Consider the following 15,878-nt stretch of genomic DNA (forward strand, 5'->3'; position numbering starts at 1 on the left):
TTACAGCATTTCATACTTTCTATTATATATTGTTTGTTCCTATTGCATTACTTCAATTAGACTATTAGCTCCTTGAATGCAAGTTCAAGGCACATATTCTATGAACAGAACAGGATTCCCTTACATGGTCATCACTTACCAGGCACCTCCTTACCTAATGCCAGGATGGGACCCCAGGATGAGCGAGACACAGTCCTGAGCCTCAAGCTGCTCAAAGGTCAAGTGGGTAAGACTTGGTGGGAGAAGAAACCTAAGCCACTGAGAGAATACATATTTCTCTGTATTTATCACTGTGCCTGCTGAGTGAGTGAATGAGCTAGGATACGAGCCAGATCTTGAAGTGAGAGCAACATTTGGATAGGGCAGAGGCAAGGGAAGCTATTCTAGGGAGTGGGAACTTGTCTGAGAAAAGAACTGAGGTCAGAAATGAATGTGCTATGTCTGGGGGGTCAATTGAGACGGGGTGAGCGAGCAGTAGAGGGACATCCTCGAGGCCCTGTCCCAGGACCTGGATGCTAGAGCCACATCACACAGCCAGTTCACAGCAACCGCAGCACATAACCTCTTCAACTCGGTTCCAAGCTCATCATCTTACTGGCAGCCATCGAGCAGCAGCTTGCGTGTACATTCTTCTCTGACCATAATTCAGCACCAGCATCAGCTGTGCATGTGCTCGTCAATTTGAATCTTGGACCACTTTGTAGTTAGTAGTAAAAGAAAAAAAAAAAGGGGGATGTTTAAGTGGCATGCTGGTGGCTTTAAACCAAAATAGTCAAGAGTACAACCTCTGGGCTGAAATTCGGCTTTTAAAAATTGTGTTGCTTGGCAGTTCCAGCGGGGTTAGTAATCCTAGGATGAGAAAATGGGGACTTCTTTTGGAAAGAGCTGGCGTAAAGCACTGAGCACTTCCCCATGTAACTGCATTCAGGGGAAGAGGGGATAGTTGTAGGATTAATCAGGTAGATGTTTTTGACATTAGCTAAGAATTCAAAAATGTGAAGGGAAAAAAAAATCACTTCATTAAAAGGCAAAGGAGAAGAATTAAATTGCATTGTCTTTTCTTTAAAAAATCAAACAAGCTGCCTCGTAACTTTGAAGCTCATGATAAAGAGGAATTCAGTGGCTGCACTGACCTCAGCCAGTTTGAAACCCTCCACACCAAAAGAACATACAGCAATCTGCTTCCACAGGGACCACTCTGTGAATGGTAACAACCATACAGAAAATGGCAGTGTTTTCTTTTACAAAAGATGTAAGAGGCTCCCTCAGGAGCGTAAGTTTTTTTACCCTTTGCCCTAAGGAGCACAGGCTTGGGAGGTAACTCCTCAGTCTATGGCTGCTTGGAAATTCTCAGATTTCCTCTGAGGCTAAAAGTGCTTGTTCCAGCTTTGTTAAGATTTGTAACTTCCAGCCTGGCTTCCTGCAGCGATCCTTACTTGGGATCATTGTGTAGCATTCATTTTTGTGGTACTTCAACATCTACCTTAGTCGCCCATTTTTCATAAGAGCACTGTAAAGGGGTACCATGCTATTTACTCAGTGTTAATGCACTTGGCACAGTTGGCACGGGGGGTACTACATAAGTGTGTGCATTTGTGGCTTAATGGGTTTATTACATCAGTGCCAGGAGACCTAGATTCTCGTTTTATTGCTAGAGGTTCATGGGTCCACCATTCTTGGAAAGTCATTTAATTTCTCTGTACCTTAGAAATGGGAGTTGCTAGAAATTATAGCGTTCTAGGAGAGGAAGGGCAGTCAGGTTGCAATGAGGAATCATTTTTTGTAAGCATTTTGGGTAAATCATCTAAGAGATCTCAGAAGAAAGTGATTTAATCTCTAAAGTTCCAGTAATTTGCTGTGATTTTGTTTCTAATTTGAAATATTTACTCCCTGCCCCCAATCTTGGGTTTGCAGTTTTGTATTCTTTTCCTTGAAAAGGGTTCCAGAACTGTATAAACTACAACTACCAGAAAACCCAGATTCTTTCTGTTTCTAAAATGAATTTGCACTGTAGCCAAGGTAGCTGCTCTGTTTTTTTCTAAAACTGTTCCCTCTATATGAGGGGCCAGGGTGAAGATCATGGTGGGAGGGAAGGAAGAGGGAGAGCACATTCTAGACAGGACAATGAGTGCGATGAGGCTGCGTCAGGAAAGAACTTGTTTACGTAACCAAGAGGAGGCCAGTATGGCGACCGTACGTAAGAGTAGGGCTGAGCGGTGTCAGATGCAGTGGGCAGAGGCAGGGGCCAGGTAAGCCATGCAAAAGAGCTTGGAGTCTATTCTAGCCACTAAAGACAGGGGGTGATTAAGACAGAGCTAAATTTTTACAAGATGACTCTGGCTACTGTGGAGAATGAACAAAGGTGGGAAAAGAGTGAAATCAGGGAGACAAACTGGACTAGAGCAGTGTCTGGATAACAGAAGGTGGTGGCTTGGACTTGGGTGGTGGTAGTAGAGATGGTGGGAAGCGATCAGATGTGATATATATTTTGTAGTTTGAGATGATCAAGTTTTCTGATGAATTAGATTGGATTTGGCAACAGTGAAAAAAAGAAGGGAATCAAAGATGACCCCCTGGTTTGAGCAACGGGGGAGACAAGGCCACTTGCTGGGAGGAAGAAGACTGGTAGGCCCGTTTTAGGTGGGTTGAGGCTGAGATGCCTACGATATTCCAAGGGGAGATGCCAAGCAGGTCTGACTATACAGAGTTTGTAGGAGAGGTTTAGACTGAAGATATAACTTTGAGAGCCATAAACGTATAGACGGTTTTCACAACTAAGGGAATGGATGAGATCACACGAGAAGAGAGTACTTCGTCCTACTAGATATCAAGAAAGTTGGGGTATCCTCCCTTCCCCTTGCTGTGAAGGAACATGATTTAGGAGTGACACTCCTGGCCTCTCTTCATCCTTACTCACTTGCTCTTAGAAGAGGAGGGCCTTTTCTGATTGGTGAATGTAGAGAGAAAAAGAAAACCTGAGTATTCTTGACTTAGCCCCATCTGGGTTCCTGCAGGAGTCATGTGACTACTCTCCGCAGGGTAGTTAAGGGCTCCCCTCTGTGTGGGAAAGCCTGGGGTTCTCCCGTTCACATTGTGACTGTACGGGTAAGTTCATTTTGAGTGACATCTATGCAAGCACTTCTTATTATGGGAAGAGAGAAGCTATTTATCGGGCATCCTCAAACCTCAATGAGACTTAAAGAATTTACATCTTGGAATAATAAAAAATGTGGTACTAGCCCAGGGACTGGCAAAACAGTGAAGCAGAACAGAGAGCCTGGACACAGATCCATCTATTTAAATGCACTTGGTATATGAAAGAGATGGCATTATTAAACAGTGGACAAAGGGCAGACTCTCCAATAAATGATACTGGGACAATTTGCTGTCTATACTGAGCAAGATTCATTTAGTGATTAATCGGATACTATTGTGAGTTGCCTCTTTAAAAAATTATTTTAGGTTATTTACCATTTCGGTTATAAAACCTTTCATGAATTATATACCTGTCTCCAACTAGATCACAGATTCCTTGAAGGTAGGGCTTGAGTCTCATACTTCTTGTTACCCTTCAGACTTTACACAGTGATGATACGAAATCTGCTATCTTCCTTCTCCTCTTCCTATTATTATTATTATTATTATTATTATTTTAGTTTTATTAAAACTCAATTCCTATCCATCAATCCTTAGGGCATACAGGTCCATATCAGCACCAAGCTTTTATAATTATTTTGATATGCTGAGTAGAATTCTTTAAACATTTGTGTATTTACTTAACAGGAATCCTATCTAAAATCAGACATCTGGAACTTGCATTTTGAAGATCATATGAGACAAAAATAAAAAATGTCAGAGTAAAGGCCAATCATATGTATTGTTTTCTTATTATCCTCAGGACCTATCCTTGTGGCGCAGAAGAAAACGAAACCAATTTTGTACTTTCCTCCCCAAAATTGTTTTTCCGTCTAACATCGCATTTCATTCTTACAACAAACTGGTGAGATGAGCAAGGAAGGGATTACAGATGAGGAAATTACGTTTCAGAGAGGCAGGACTTGAATTTCACACAGCAGGTTAGACAAAGACCTGGGATCAAAACCCAGTGCTCTTATTAAACAGTGAAGAAACCATGCTGCTTCCCCTTGTCTACCTTTCTAAAGGCCTGATTTCCATTCACGTGATTTTGTAAGTTACTGCCCATCATCCAAGGATTCAAACTTCAAAAATTACTACATGGCTGGCGCCAATCGCTTTCCATTTGTTTAAGTCAAGTGAGTCAATCCAATGTCCTTGCAGCAGACTTTCCCTCTCCCCTTCTCCTTTTAAAGGGGTCATGTCTATCTTGGCAAAGCACTTTTAAGCAGCAGCTTGCCCTCATGGTACAACACGCACTGACCTCAAATAGAAGACACATTCTAGTGTGTGCCTCCTGGTCTCACGACGAGGTCATGACAACCCGACCTATTCCTTGTCTGCTTTCTTCCTTTAACTCTCCCAGCCACTGATCCTGGTGCTCATTCTATAGTTACGGCCTCTGCTTGTTCTTTAGAAAAGTCTCATAGGCTCCATGTCTCCCTTTTATGAATCACATTGGCTGCCCTTCAGTCTCTGCCTCAGCAATGCACTCCAGGACCGCAGCCCAGCCAACCTCCCAATGTTCATACAATACCCCTTTGAATCTTTTCCCCTCTCAAGGGGGTTTCACCTTGTTTAGCCAGCCTGGAGCTGAGACCTACAAAAGGATGATGGCTGCTTTTCCTTTTCTTCAGATATCTTATTAAAGAAGAAAACACAGAAGGTGGGTATGGAGCAGTGTGGAAGTCAGGAAGATTTCTCAGGATTATTTATCCACATTATAGTTTCTGAGCATCAGAAATAAAGGCACTCACCACCTGACCAGTAGTCCATGCTCCATGAAGTTTTTCAGATTAGGAAGGGTTTGCCTCAAGTCTGGAGTCCCAAGTCCATGCTGATACCTTAGCTGCAAAGGTAGAAAAACGGAATTAAAAGAAATTCTGGTAGATAGTAGGCAATGCTTCAGAAACATGATCCACTAAACATTTCTCTCTTTTTTTTTTTAACTCTAAAAGAGGAAATGGGAACGTATAATCCCTGTATCATCAACCACACCTTTGGGATGGTATTTACAATTTGGCTCTTCATTTCCTGCTCCCGTGCCCCCTAAAGTTGGAGGAGACTAAGAGCGACTAACTGTGGCATCAGGACATTTGAAGGCCCCTGTAGGATTTGCTCACATCAATTCCAGTGACGTATACCATAAAACCAACACTTGATTTTAGCTATTGAAGGCTGGTATTACATACTTTGAGCACATTCAGCCCTTCCTTCACTGAGCCTTCACTTTGTATAACCAAGGCTAAGGGTCACGTTGTATTTATCTGATTTCCAACAGTGTCTGACCTAGTGCCAGGGCTCAGTCACTTCTTATTAAATAAATAGCAAGTCACCTTTGACAGAGGCTGTGCTCTATATTTCTCTTATATCTCTAACTTCCCTCTTTGTCTGGAACCAGAGCACAGAACCTGTAGAGCTGGTGTGAGGAAATTCTGGCCTGTGGGCTAGATCTGCTCTTAGTTTTACTTATTTCTGCTAGAGGCTGATTTTCTAAAATTAAGTGTCTTTCTATGTTCCTTGGATAACTTGCTGAATGATTTTCATCTGTTTCTTCCTTGCTTCTTCTGTCTCTGAACAGCACTTGCCTCCTTAGCTGACGATAACAGAGATCTGAGGTAGGTACCGTGCACATTCATACATAGGCTCAGACTCCTAACAGCAAACAAATGGCACGTGTATTACACAGCCCTGTAGAAATGGATTTTTTAAATGTATTTTTTAAAAACATAATATATAGGAAGAAAGTACTTTGTAAACTGTATACTGGGGTACAAATATGAAGGGTCCTAAGTTTTACAGTTTTACTTTTCTAGCCCCTAAATTTACAAGTGACTAAAACTTTTCAATATTTTCCTCTCTTAAAAACTAAAACCACTACCAACAAAAAAAATTAAATTGTCCTTTGTTTCTATCTAGTGCTCAACTGATTTTATTAAATGTGATCGAGAGACACTTAACAGAGTTCACTTTCACTACACTGAGCTTTGTAAGGAAAACTCCAAAACCTAATCCGGTCTCTGGAATACCCACATAAAGTAAGGAGGTAGACACGTACAATGCTAAAGCTAAAAGGCATCTTGAATACTATTTAAGCCAATCCTTTCCTTTTGCAGCTGGGGAAACTGAAGCCCAGAAAAGGGGAAGTAAATTCTCCAAAACCACATGTTTCAATGGCAAAGATATTATTACCCAGAGCCTCCTTTTCACAACCTTGCTATTCCACCATCGATCCCAAAGTGAGAGGAAAATTGGTAAAAACTCTTGAGAAGACAAAGGAAAAATATTCTTTTCCTTTTCTAAAGCTAGCTTGGTGACCTAAATCACCTCCTGAGATCTGCTGACCTTGAATTATGAGATCTCCTCCATTTTAAATGACATCATTTCGTATATGAATATAAAAGCATTTTTTCCATACATTGATAAAAGCAAAATGGCTGATATCCCAATATGACATTCCTGAATTCATTGTTTCAATAAAAAAGTGAAATTGTTTACACATGGCATGGAAATTTCACCTGTGATTCATATTGAAAAATATTAAATATCAAAAAAACCATACTGAAATAACACTAAGCTATGTGTCCCTGAGCCAGTACATAGCCAATTGCCTGCCCCGGGCTCCACAATGGAAGGTGGGTGTTGAATTCTTTTCAGAGACCACAATGAAAATTTGTCTGCGAGTCTGATTTCAACCGAACAAGGAAAATGTGGGCATTTCAAGCCTCCACCCAGGTCTTAACTCTTCATTTGCTGCATATTACTATTATATTTTTTATCATAGAATCTTAGGATATTATAGCTTAAAGAGATCATCTTTTCCAACCTCCTTCCTTTCATAAGTGAAGAAACTCAGACTCATTAAAGCAAGTGTCCCGCCGCAGATCACAGAGCCAATAGGGGACAAAACCAAGGCTAGAACCTCTTAATAACAACTCCAATTCTTTCTACCATGTTACCCTTTTAATTTTCAACATACAGAACTAAAAAAGAAATTTACTCCTAATATATATTAATTTAATTTTTAAAATAAAGTACATGTACTGTTTAATAAGTTTAAATTACTATGTCTTACAATGAAAAAGCAACAGTTCTTTAGCTGTTTCTTCTTTACCTTCATAATTCTAAATAATATGCTTATATTAATATTTCTTATTCTTTCCCTCCCAGTTTTTAGACATCATCTACCATGTTCCTACTATTAAAAATGAGAAGTTAGTTCTCCTATATCACTCTTCCCTTACACATTTTACCCCCACTCAAACATTACCTACTTTTTATTAAAGAACATGAGGATTTAACTGTGTCCTCCCAAATATACTTCTCATCCTCTCAAGATATTCAAAATCACATTTTTTTGTTAAATCAATATTTAGTGTTTACCTTATTATACCTACAGAAACACTGTCCACTGCTGAGCCATGTGATATACTATTCCTTAAAGCTGAGTCTAGATGCATGCAGAATTTGAAATCCCCGAAATCCTCCTCCCTTATTCCTACGCGACCTTTTCAGCTCTTTGTTCCTTTGTAAGAGACGAATGGCCCCCTCTCTCTAAGAAGTTTGTCCCAATGCTATTTGTGTTTGTCATTCTTGGTTGTCTATCCAAATCTTCCCCCTTCTTTGCTCACAGAAGTTAAGTATATTCACACTTCTACAGTAACCATATCGTTCTGTGAGCTTGGACCCCTTCCCACCCTGAAAGAGAGGATTTCAATATTCCTAAGCCAATCAGAGAGGTTTCTCTCTTCTCCTGCCTAGTGATTGTTTTAGGAATAACAATGACTCTCCTCTGGCTAATAATATGTGAAAGAAAGCCTGGGAAAGGTGTTCTGGGCTCCTGGGAAAGGTGTCCCTAGAAATAAAAAGAATGGATGGGTGCAAGTGTTTCTCTTCTTCACTGCATGCCATTTTGACTACAAGCAAAGCCTAAACTGCTTTATCCAACATGGACCCCTAGAGGCATTCATTGTGGCCAATATAATGCCGCAGAAAGCACTCAGGTCTTCAATTTTTGTTTGTTTTTCTTGAAGTGCTAATTGCCATTTCCCCCCACTTGCTGAATACCTATCTTGTTGATAGCACTACTTGTTGAGCACCTATGTGCCTATCACTAGATCTTCCCCAAACTAGACCAAAACCTTAAAGTCTTTCTCAATCTGATTAAATAAATACACCACATCAAGTCCTTTTCCCCCTTGGAGATCATTTCCTAAAGCATCCCTCTCTCTGCTCCAATCTGAACTGCCTGGCTTGCTCCATTGTTATCTTCCTAGAACTTTCCTTCATCATCACCCTACACATTTTGTTTACCTCTTTTCTGTATTGAAGCTGTTGTTTCCTAGATCTCATGACTTCTTTCTTGATTTACTGCCTCATCTTGGTGAAGCATAAGCTATAATAGCTTTTTGGGAAAGGGGAGCATAGGAGGTATCTTTTTTTTTATTCCTTGAATATTTATAAATACCTTTATTCCATCCTCACACTTGAATGATAGTTTACCTGGGTATAGAATTCAAGGCTGACAATATTTTTCCTTCTTAATTTCTAAAGTGTTGTTTCACTGTCATTTCACTTTGCATATGGCAATTGAGAAACCCAATAACATTCTGATTCCTGATCCTTTGTGAGCTAACTGTTCTCCTTGGAAGCTTTTAGAATTTTATTCTTTAACCTTAGTTTTCTGAAATTTCACAGTGATAAGCCTTTTTGGATTCTTTTTCATTCATTGTGTTGTGTACTTAAGGAGTTCTTTCTATATGAACACTCTTAGCCCTCATTCTTATATTATGTTCAGAAAATACAGTATTTGTCCATAAGAACATATGTTATGTTCTTATATTATTATTATTATATTATTTTGTCTTCATTTTCTGTTTCTTTTGGGTTTCTTTTTTCCCCATTATATATAAATATATATACATATATATACATATACACACACACACACACACACACACACACACATATATATATATATATATATATATATATATATATATATATATATAGCTTTTGTTTAATGTCTAGTAATCTTTGGTTGTCAGTTCATCTTCACAAATGAGACTTTAAAAAGCTGACCAGTAGTCTATGTACTGGGGGATTTCACCTTAGAATGAGTGCATGAAACATAGCTCTTTGTGGAAGACATGTCAGTCCCAGTAGCTCTCATTGTAGGGACTATTTTTTCCAGAGGAAGTCCTCCAGTCTTCAACGTAGGAGTATATAATCTGGATCCCATTTTGGGAGTTAAGTAGTTAAAAAGCAGTTGGGGAATTCAGTGTTGGTGTGTTTGACTTTCACTGAACCCCCTTGCTTTCAGTAAGGTATCTTACTGCTTGCCCCAGTATACGAGGCAGTTCAGAGTTCAGAGCTTCTTGGGTTGAATTTTTTCAGAAAGTAACCTACCATATCCCACTGTGGTGTGTGCAGAGGTAGTTAGTTGCTTGGCTATGCAAGGTGGGGGAAATGACTGGGAGTCTTACTTTTCTTTCTATAGGCTTTCAACGAATCCTCCTATTTTTTGACCTATTCTTTACCCCTATACTCTATGAGGTACTTGATACCTCTGAATCCTAAGCCCTTCTGGAGTTCTACGGCTTGAATTACATTGCTTCTTGAAGACTTTAGGTTTCACTTTTCTCTATTCTGCCAACTTAGTTTATCACTCATTTATTTGCTTGTGATTTTCTAACATTTTGTCAATTCTATCACCTGCTCGTGTTTCTTCTGTTCTTTTCATGCTTGTGAGTTTACAATTTTTATTTTATCTTTATTAGAAACATGTCATTAGGAAGTGGACATGAATGACTATATTCAATTTATTATAAAGTTCCCTACATATAAAACAGCTATTCAACATTGGCCATCAACCTTCCTTACAACCTTTTACATAGTACTCAATACTCTGGTCGAGAGCTCTCTTTCCTGTCTCCAAGTCTCTCTAGGCATCCTACATCTGGTCAGATTCTATCCATTCTTAAAGTTTCATTTCCTGTAGGTAGGGCTCTCGATTACTCCAGGATAAAGGGGCATTTCACTCCTCTTCCCAAATCTCTTTCTACACCACTTTACTATTTGCTGCCTTTGAAAACCTTAAGTAAATGAATAGGTACTTGATACATATTTATTAATAAGTTAAATTAATGTAGTATGGGAGGGAATTGAATGGCAACATGACATATTGGAATGAGCTTTGATGCAGAAGATTTTGGTTTGAATAGCAGTGATGTCCTCACTAGTTGTTTGACTTTGGGTAAGTCATTTCACTTCTCTGAGTTTCAGTTTCTTTACTTGTAAATGGAGATGTTTTCTGCCATTTAAATAAGATAAAGTATATAGAGTACCCAAAACAGTATCTGGTACATAGTAAGTATTCAATAAACTATATCTATTGTCATTAGAATACATATATACTCTGTCTATACTATCATTATCATGGCATCTACCACTAGGCTGGGGCATAAAATTAATGCTCATTAATGGCTTATCACTTAACTAATTAGAATGAGAACCAGAAAAGAATAATAATAAAAAAAAGAGTTCAAATCAAAGGGGAAAAAATCTTAAGTACATTGTTCACATTTTTAAATGCTATGTTTTTTTCTAATTTACTAAGCTTCCGACTGCAAACACTCCAGAGAGGCAGGCGATAAATAAATAAATAAATAAATAAATAAATAAATAAATAAATGTAATATCTTTAAAATAATTACATAGTGAAATGGAAAGATTGATAACATGGTGTGGGTGGTCAGCAGATCTGAGTGATAGACCTAGCTCTGTTGTATGGCCAGGAGCAAGTCCCTTTTCTGCCTGGGCTACTCAAATAATTTTAATACTTTTTTTTGGTAGCCTTGGAATCCTTTGTTCAAATGAAATATTATGTAGAAACCCCAAATACAGAAACAGGGAACTGCTCTAATTGTATGATGTGGTGGTAGAGTCAGAGTCCATGCAGGCATTTCCATCTTGCAGTTTAAACTCCCCTGGACTGGATCATCTCTAAGGGCCTTTCGAAGTTCTCTTACTCCACTTTAAATGCTCTAAAAATTACAGGTTTGAAACACACATCTAAGGATTTTGACAGAAAAGTATCGTTACGGTAGAGCACATTCACAATGTGAGTAAGGAAGGACCATTAGCCCGTTTGGTCCCATTTCTGGTTTTGCCCACTTCTGAGGGTGTCAGCAGTCAAACTGGGCTAAGCGGGTCAAATCTTTACATAGTCACTGGAGGGGCTGGTTTGATGGAAGATCCTACGGAAGTTACCTCTCTGGACACCTCAGGGGAAGTGTATAAAAACAGAAGGGATTCAGTATTATGTCAGGTAGAGCTGACCCACTATTAAAATGTAAATACGTTGGGAGAGGAACAAATCCAAATTTGTATAAAGTAATTCTTTAACAAGTTAACTCCCTGGTATTAGTAAAAATAGGAAGGAAAAGAAGGAATGAGGTCAAGGAGAAAAGGACAAGGATAAGGAAAAGGAGAGAAAGAATTACATGTGCTAAGCTCCTACACACCCTAGTCATTCATTCAACAAATATTTAGTGTGAATAGTTGGAATGACAGGCCTGGACTCACAGTCTGTTCTCACCGCATGATGTGTGTGACCTTGAGCAAGCTATCTAACCAGTCTGTGCCTTGTCTATAAAATAGGGCCAACAATATTTGTCTCATAAGATTGTTTTAGGAGTTCAATTAGATTTTTTATAGAGAATGGAAACTCATAAGGCCTGACTTTTAGAGGGTATTCATTAAAACTGGCGAGGGCCTAGGGCACTAAGCTCAAGAGTTCGGACTTTATCTTCCTGTCAGCGGTTAAGAATTGGCTACACGGTTTTAAGAAAGAGAGTGAACAAGTAAAACGACTCCAGACAGAAATAACTGTAAGGATAGGTTAAAAGACTGAAGTACTCCTTTCTTTAAGAAATCTTACTGCACATTCCATCAAAACCTGCTCTCGCCAACTACTATCAATACCGCACTTCCTTAAACACAGTTTTTCTGCTCTCACTTCTGATTGGGGAAAGCAGATGCCAAGAAATGCAGGCAAATAAAATATTGCTTTGGGTCTGTCTAACTGCCTCAAATTAGTCTCTGAAATAAACACCTTTTGTAACAACTTCCTATTGCACCACCACCCAAAGAGTCGAAGCAGTTTTTAAGTGGAATTTTGGTTTCAATTAGCTTGAATTTCAGCTTTCCTCTGATTGGTTTAGAACTCCAGGGGAGCAATGAAATTTTTGTACAACTCTATAGTAGGCTACTAGGTGAAAATGACACATAGATGATAAATTAGATGGAAAGTAGGGAGGAGCAATGTTCAGTGGCTTCCCTGGATAAATGAACAAATGCCATTGTCTACCAGCAAAAGAAAATCCTTATATAAAATAACCAGGAATATCAGTTACTGGAACAAGCGAAAGGAAAGAAAACAAGAGCAAAGAATATGGTTAGATTGCAACAGAAAACTACAGCTATGGCAATTACATTAACTGTCTTTTCCTTGTTCCCTCTTCTATACACCACCTTTTTGCATGAAAATACAGTATTTGTCCAAAGCCCCACACTGGTTTCATCTCAAATCACTATACGTTCATTGTAAATTTCACCAAATGAGACAGATTAACTATGATGTTGGAGCCCTTGTAGCTGAAATTAACTAGTACATACAGCTAGGTAAATGGCGCTCCATTGACTAGGGAAGACCACGTGCACCTCTGGAGATCATATTTAAAAGTAAAGTGTGATTGTATTTCTGATAAATGCTGAGTTCTGAACTCAGTGAGCATCCTCTTATTGAGCTAAGAGGCCTAATTTAATCAAACTGCTTGATTTTATTTTTATTTTATAAACACACAATTTTTCCAGGCCAGGGAAGACTCTGGGGAATCAGGAATCATTTTGTCATTTAGATTTTGGCAGGAGAAATTCAGTGTAGACAACACGTGTCCGCGCATGTGCGTGCGCGCACACACGGACACCTTCTTCCAAACTATATTCATCTATACAAGGCCACTTATTGCGTGGCTTATTAGTTCCATATGGGGCTTGAGTTAAGCTGCATGATATGTTTGATACAAACCGTCTGTTATCGTGAGGGAATGTGGATTAATACAGTGCTTCAATAAAGGTTACTAAGAGATCAACACTTTCGTGATGGGATTACAATGAATTTGACTACAAAGAGAACTAGGCTAGAGGAACTCAAAAAAATAAGAAATTAAAAACGCACATATGCATCAAAGACTTAACTTTATAGTTTTGGCTTATGTAGTTAACAATCTACGAGTAGTTACCAATATTTCAATTCATTTTTAAACGCTAAGGTTTCGCTGACATAAAAAGAACTAGATTAAGAGCTCAAAAAAAGGGGCACCACCATGTCAAAAATAAAAACTGCCTTCATAGAAAAAAAGACAACTCTTTCAAAGATGTGGAAAAGCTACTTAAAGAATATTTAATATGAGCAATAATATTGTTTCTTACAGTGAATGAATGCAATATATACCTCTAAGGAAAAGCAGAAAAACCTGATTATGGGCCTCTAGTTGCAAGAACAGCCTAAGTACTTTTCCATCCCTATCTGTAAACCATGCCAGTACTTTTCCAAAATAGATATAACGTAAACACTGGACACAGCTGAGGTCTGCCATTCTAAGGTGTGAGAAGCCCAAGTATAAAAGCTCTTACATCTAAGAAATGGAGAAATTTCTCCCATTCCTCCTCTCACTCATACTATCAACTATTCTTCGAATCATGGGATTCATGTTAGAGCTGAATGGCACTTTTGAGAGCACCAGCCCACCTGCTTCATTTACCTTGTAAGGTAAGTGAGAGGTTAAATGGCCTAAGATTGAACAAGTTGAATCCAGGGACCATAATCTAAGTTTGCCGAGTTCTAACCACAGGCACTTTTCTTTATATCACATTGTGTATTTATGAGGCACGGGTTACATGTGAGTCAAACTTATCATTATAAAATCTGTTATATTAAAAACACTTCCATTAAGATGGTCCTTCGCTCACAATCTTATGTTTGCCAGAAGCGCTATTAAACTGATGCAACTCTGGGGTCTATAAAGTATGGTCTCTATCACTGCCAACTTCTGTGAATTGCTAAAGAGGGTCAGTAAAGCATATTGCAAATGGACAAGCAAAGCAGAAATGGAAATTTGTTAAAGGCAGGTAAATCATACCCTTGACAGCAACTGCAATCAGCTTTCAATAATGATCATCAAAGAAAGGGTATGTTCTTTGGAGGCAAAGGCTACGTGAGTGGACAAACTTGTGTAGGCTCCATTAGAGCAGATATTCATGCTGTCAGGTCTGTTAACTTTGGCTCCCTGCCCTGATTTACCTACCCTGATTTACCTACCCTAAACTACCTTGTCTTGATCTTTGACCCAATCTGGATTCTTGATTCCCTTGGTCGCTAAGCTTTGCTCTCTAAACTGATCAAAGTCAGCATTTCTACTTCCAATTCACTGACTTGAGTGCAATCTTGATGTAAAGAAGTATATTAGATTAAGAAGATCACAGTCTAAAGATCCCATTTGACTTCTGCAATTACTAGAGGTGCTCAAGGTGGTTACCATCAGCGTCCAGACACTTCTAATTACGGTGAACTACTGTTTGAACAACACTGACCAAAGTGTCCACTTGTATACATTTTTTTGGCATCCCCGGTATATATAGGTCTCCACCCCAAGTTCCTGCACAGAGTTCCTGAAATCCTGGTAATTTCCTAAGAGATAAGAGCAATAGGAACTGCTTCTGTATTATTGAGGTGACTCTGGGTGGGCTCCTGGATGGCTCACGGACGGGAGTCAGTCACCAGAAAGACCAAGACATGATGAGAAGCTTGGAGTTTTCAGCCTTACCCCCTAACCTCCAGAGAGGAGAGAGGGCTAAAGTCAGAGTTAACAATTAATTGATCACGACTAGGTGAGGAAGCCTCCATACAATTCTAACAGGAGAGGTTTGGAGAGCTTCCAGGTGGGTGAACACATCCATGCACTGGGAGGGGGATGGACCCCAGCTCCATGGGGACAGAAGCTCCTGCACTCAGGACCCTCCCAGACCTCACCCTATGTATCTCTTCATCTGGCTGTTCATCTGTAGCCTTTATCATATTCTTTAATAAACTGGTATAGATGTGTTAAAAAAAAAAAAAAGAAAAAATGATCAGTCTAATAGGTCAAAGACAGTTTTCTAGAATGTCTTTCTTATAAATGGAATCAAAGAATATTTAGCCTCTTGTGTCTTCCCTCTTTCCTTTCTGTTGTTACATGTGAATAGTTTGTTCCTTTTCGTTGCTGAGTAGTATTCCACTGTATGGATGTACCACAATTGCTTATCTATATGCCAGTTAATGGATATTTGGGTTGTTTCAATTGTTGAAATTAAGTAGTATTACTACTCCTATGAATTAAGGTGCTATAAACATTTGGTTCATACCTGTGTATAGCACAGGCTTTGTTTGGACTTGTATTTTCATTCCTCTTGGACCAATACCTAGGAGTGCAATTTCTGGATTGACTGTATATTTAACTTTATTTAAAAAGTGCCAAACTGTTTTCAAAGTGGCTATACAATTTTATATCCCCACCAGCAATGTGTGTTTCAGTTGTTTTGCATCATTGTCAGGACTTAATACTCTTAGTTAAAAAAAATTTAGATATTCTATTAAGTATGCAGTAGTACCTCAGATAGTTTTAATTTGCATTTCCCTAATG

General features: G+C 38.9%; 1 protein-coding gene across 1 annotated transcript in view; it reads right to left on the bottom strand.

Annotated features, from left to right (window-relative positions):
- Positions 1–15,878, bottom strand: part of UVRAG (UV radiation resistance associated) — a 274,598-nt gene that overhangs the window by 18,175 nt on the left and 240,545 nt on the right. Inside the window, exon 14 of the mRNA XM_019726447.3 lies at positions 4,893–4,984. Coding sequence (XP_019582006.3) covers positions 4,893–4,984 — 92 coding nt within the window. The remainder of the gene's footprint in view (positions 1–4,892; positions 4,985–15,878) is intronic.

Source organism: Rhinolophus sinicus, chromosome 14 (assembly GCF_057876585.1).
Source record: "Rhinolophus sinicus isolate RSI-liver-muscle chromosome 14, RSI-T2T, whole genome shotgun sequence".
NCBI lineage: Eukaryota > Metazoa > Chordata > Mammalia > Chiroptera > Rhinolophidae > Rhinolophus > Rhinolophus sinicus.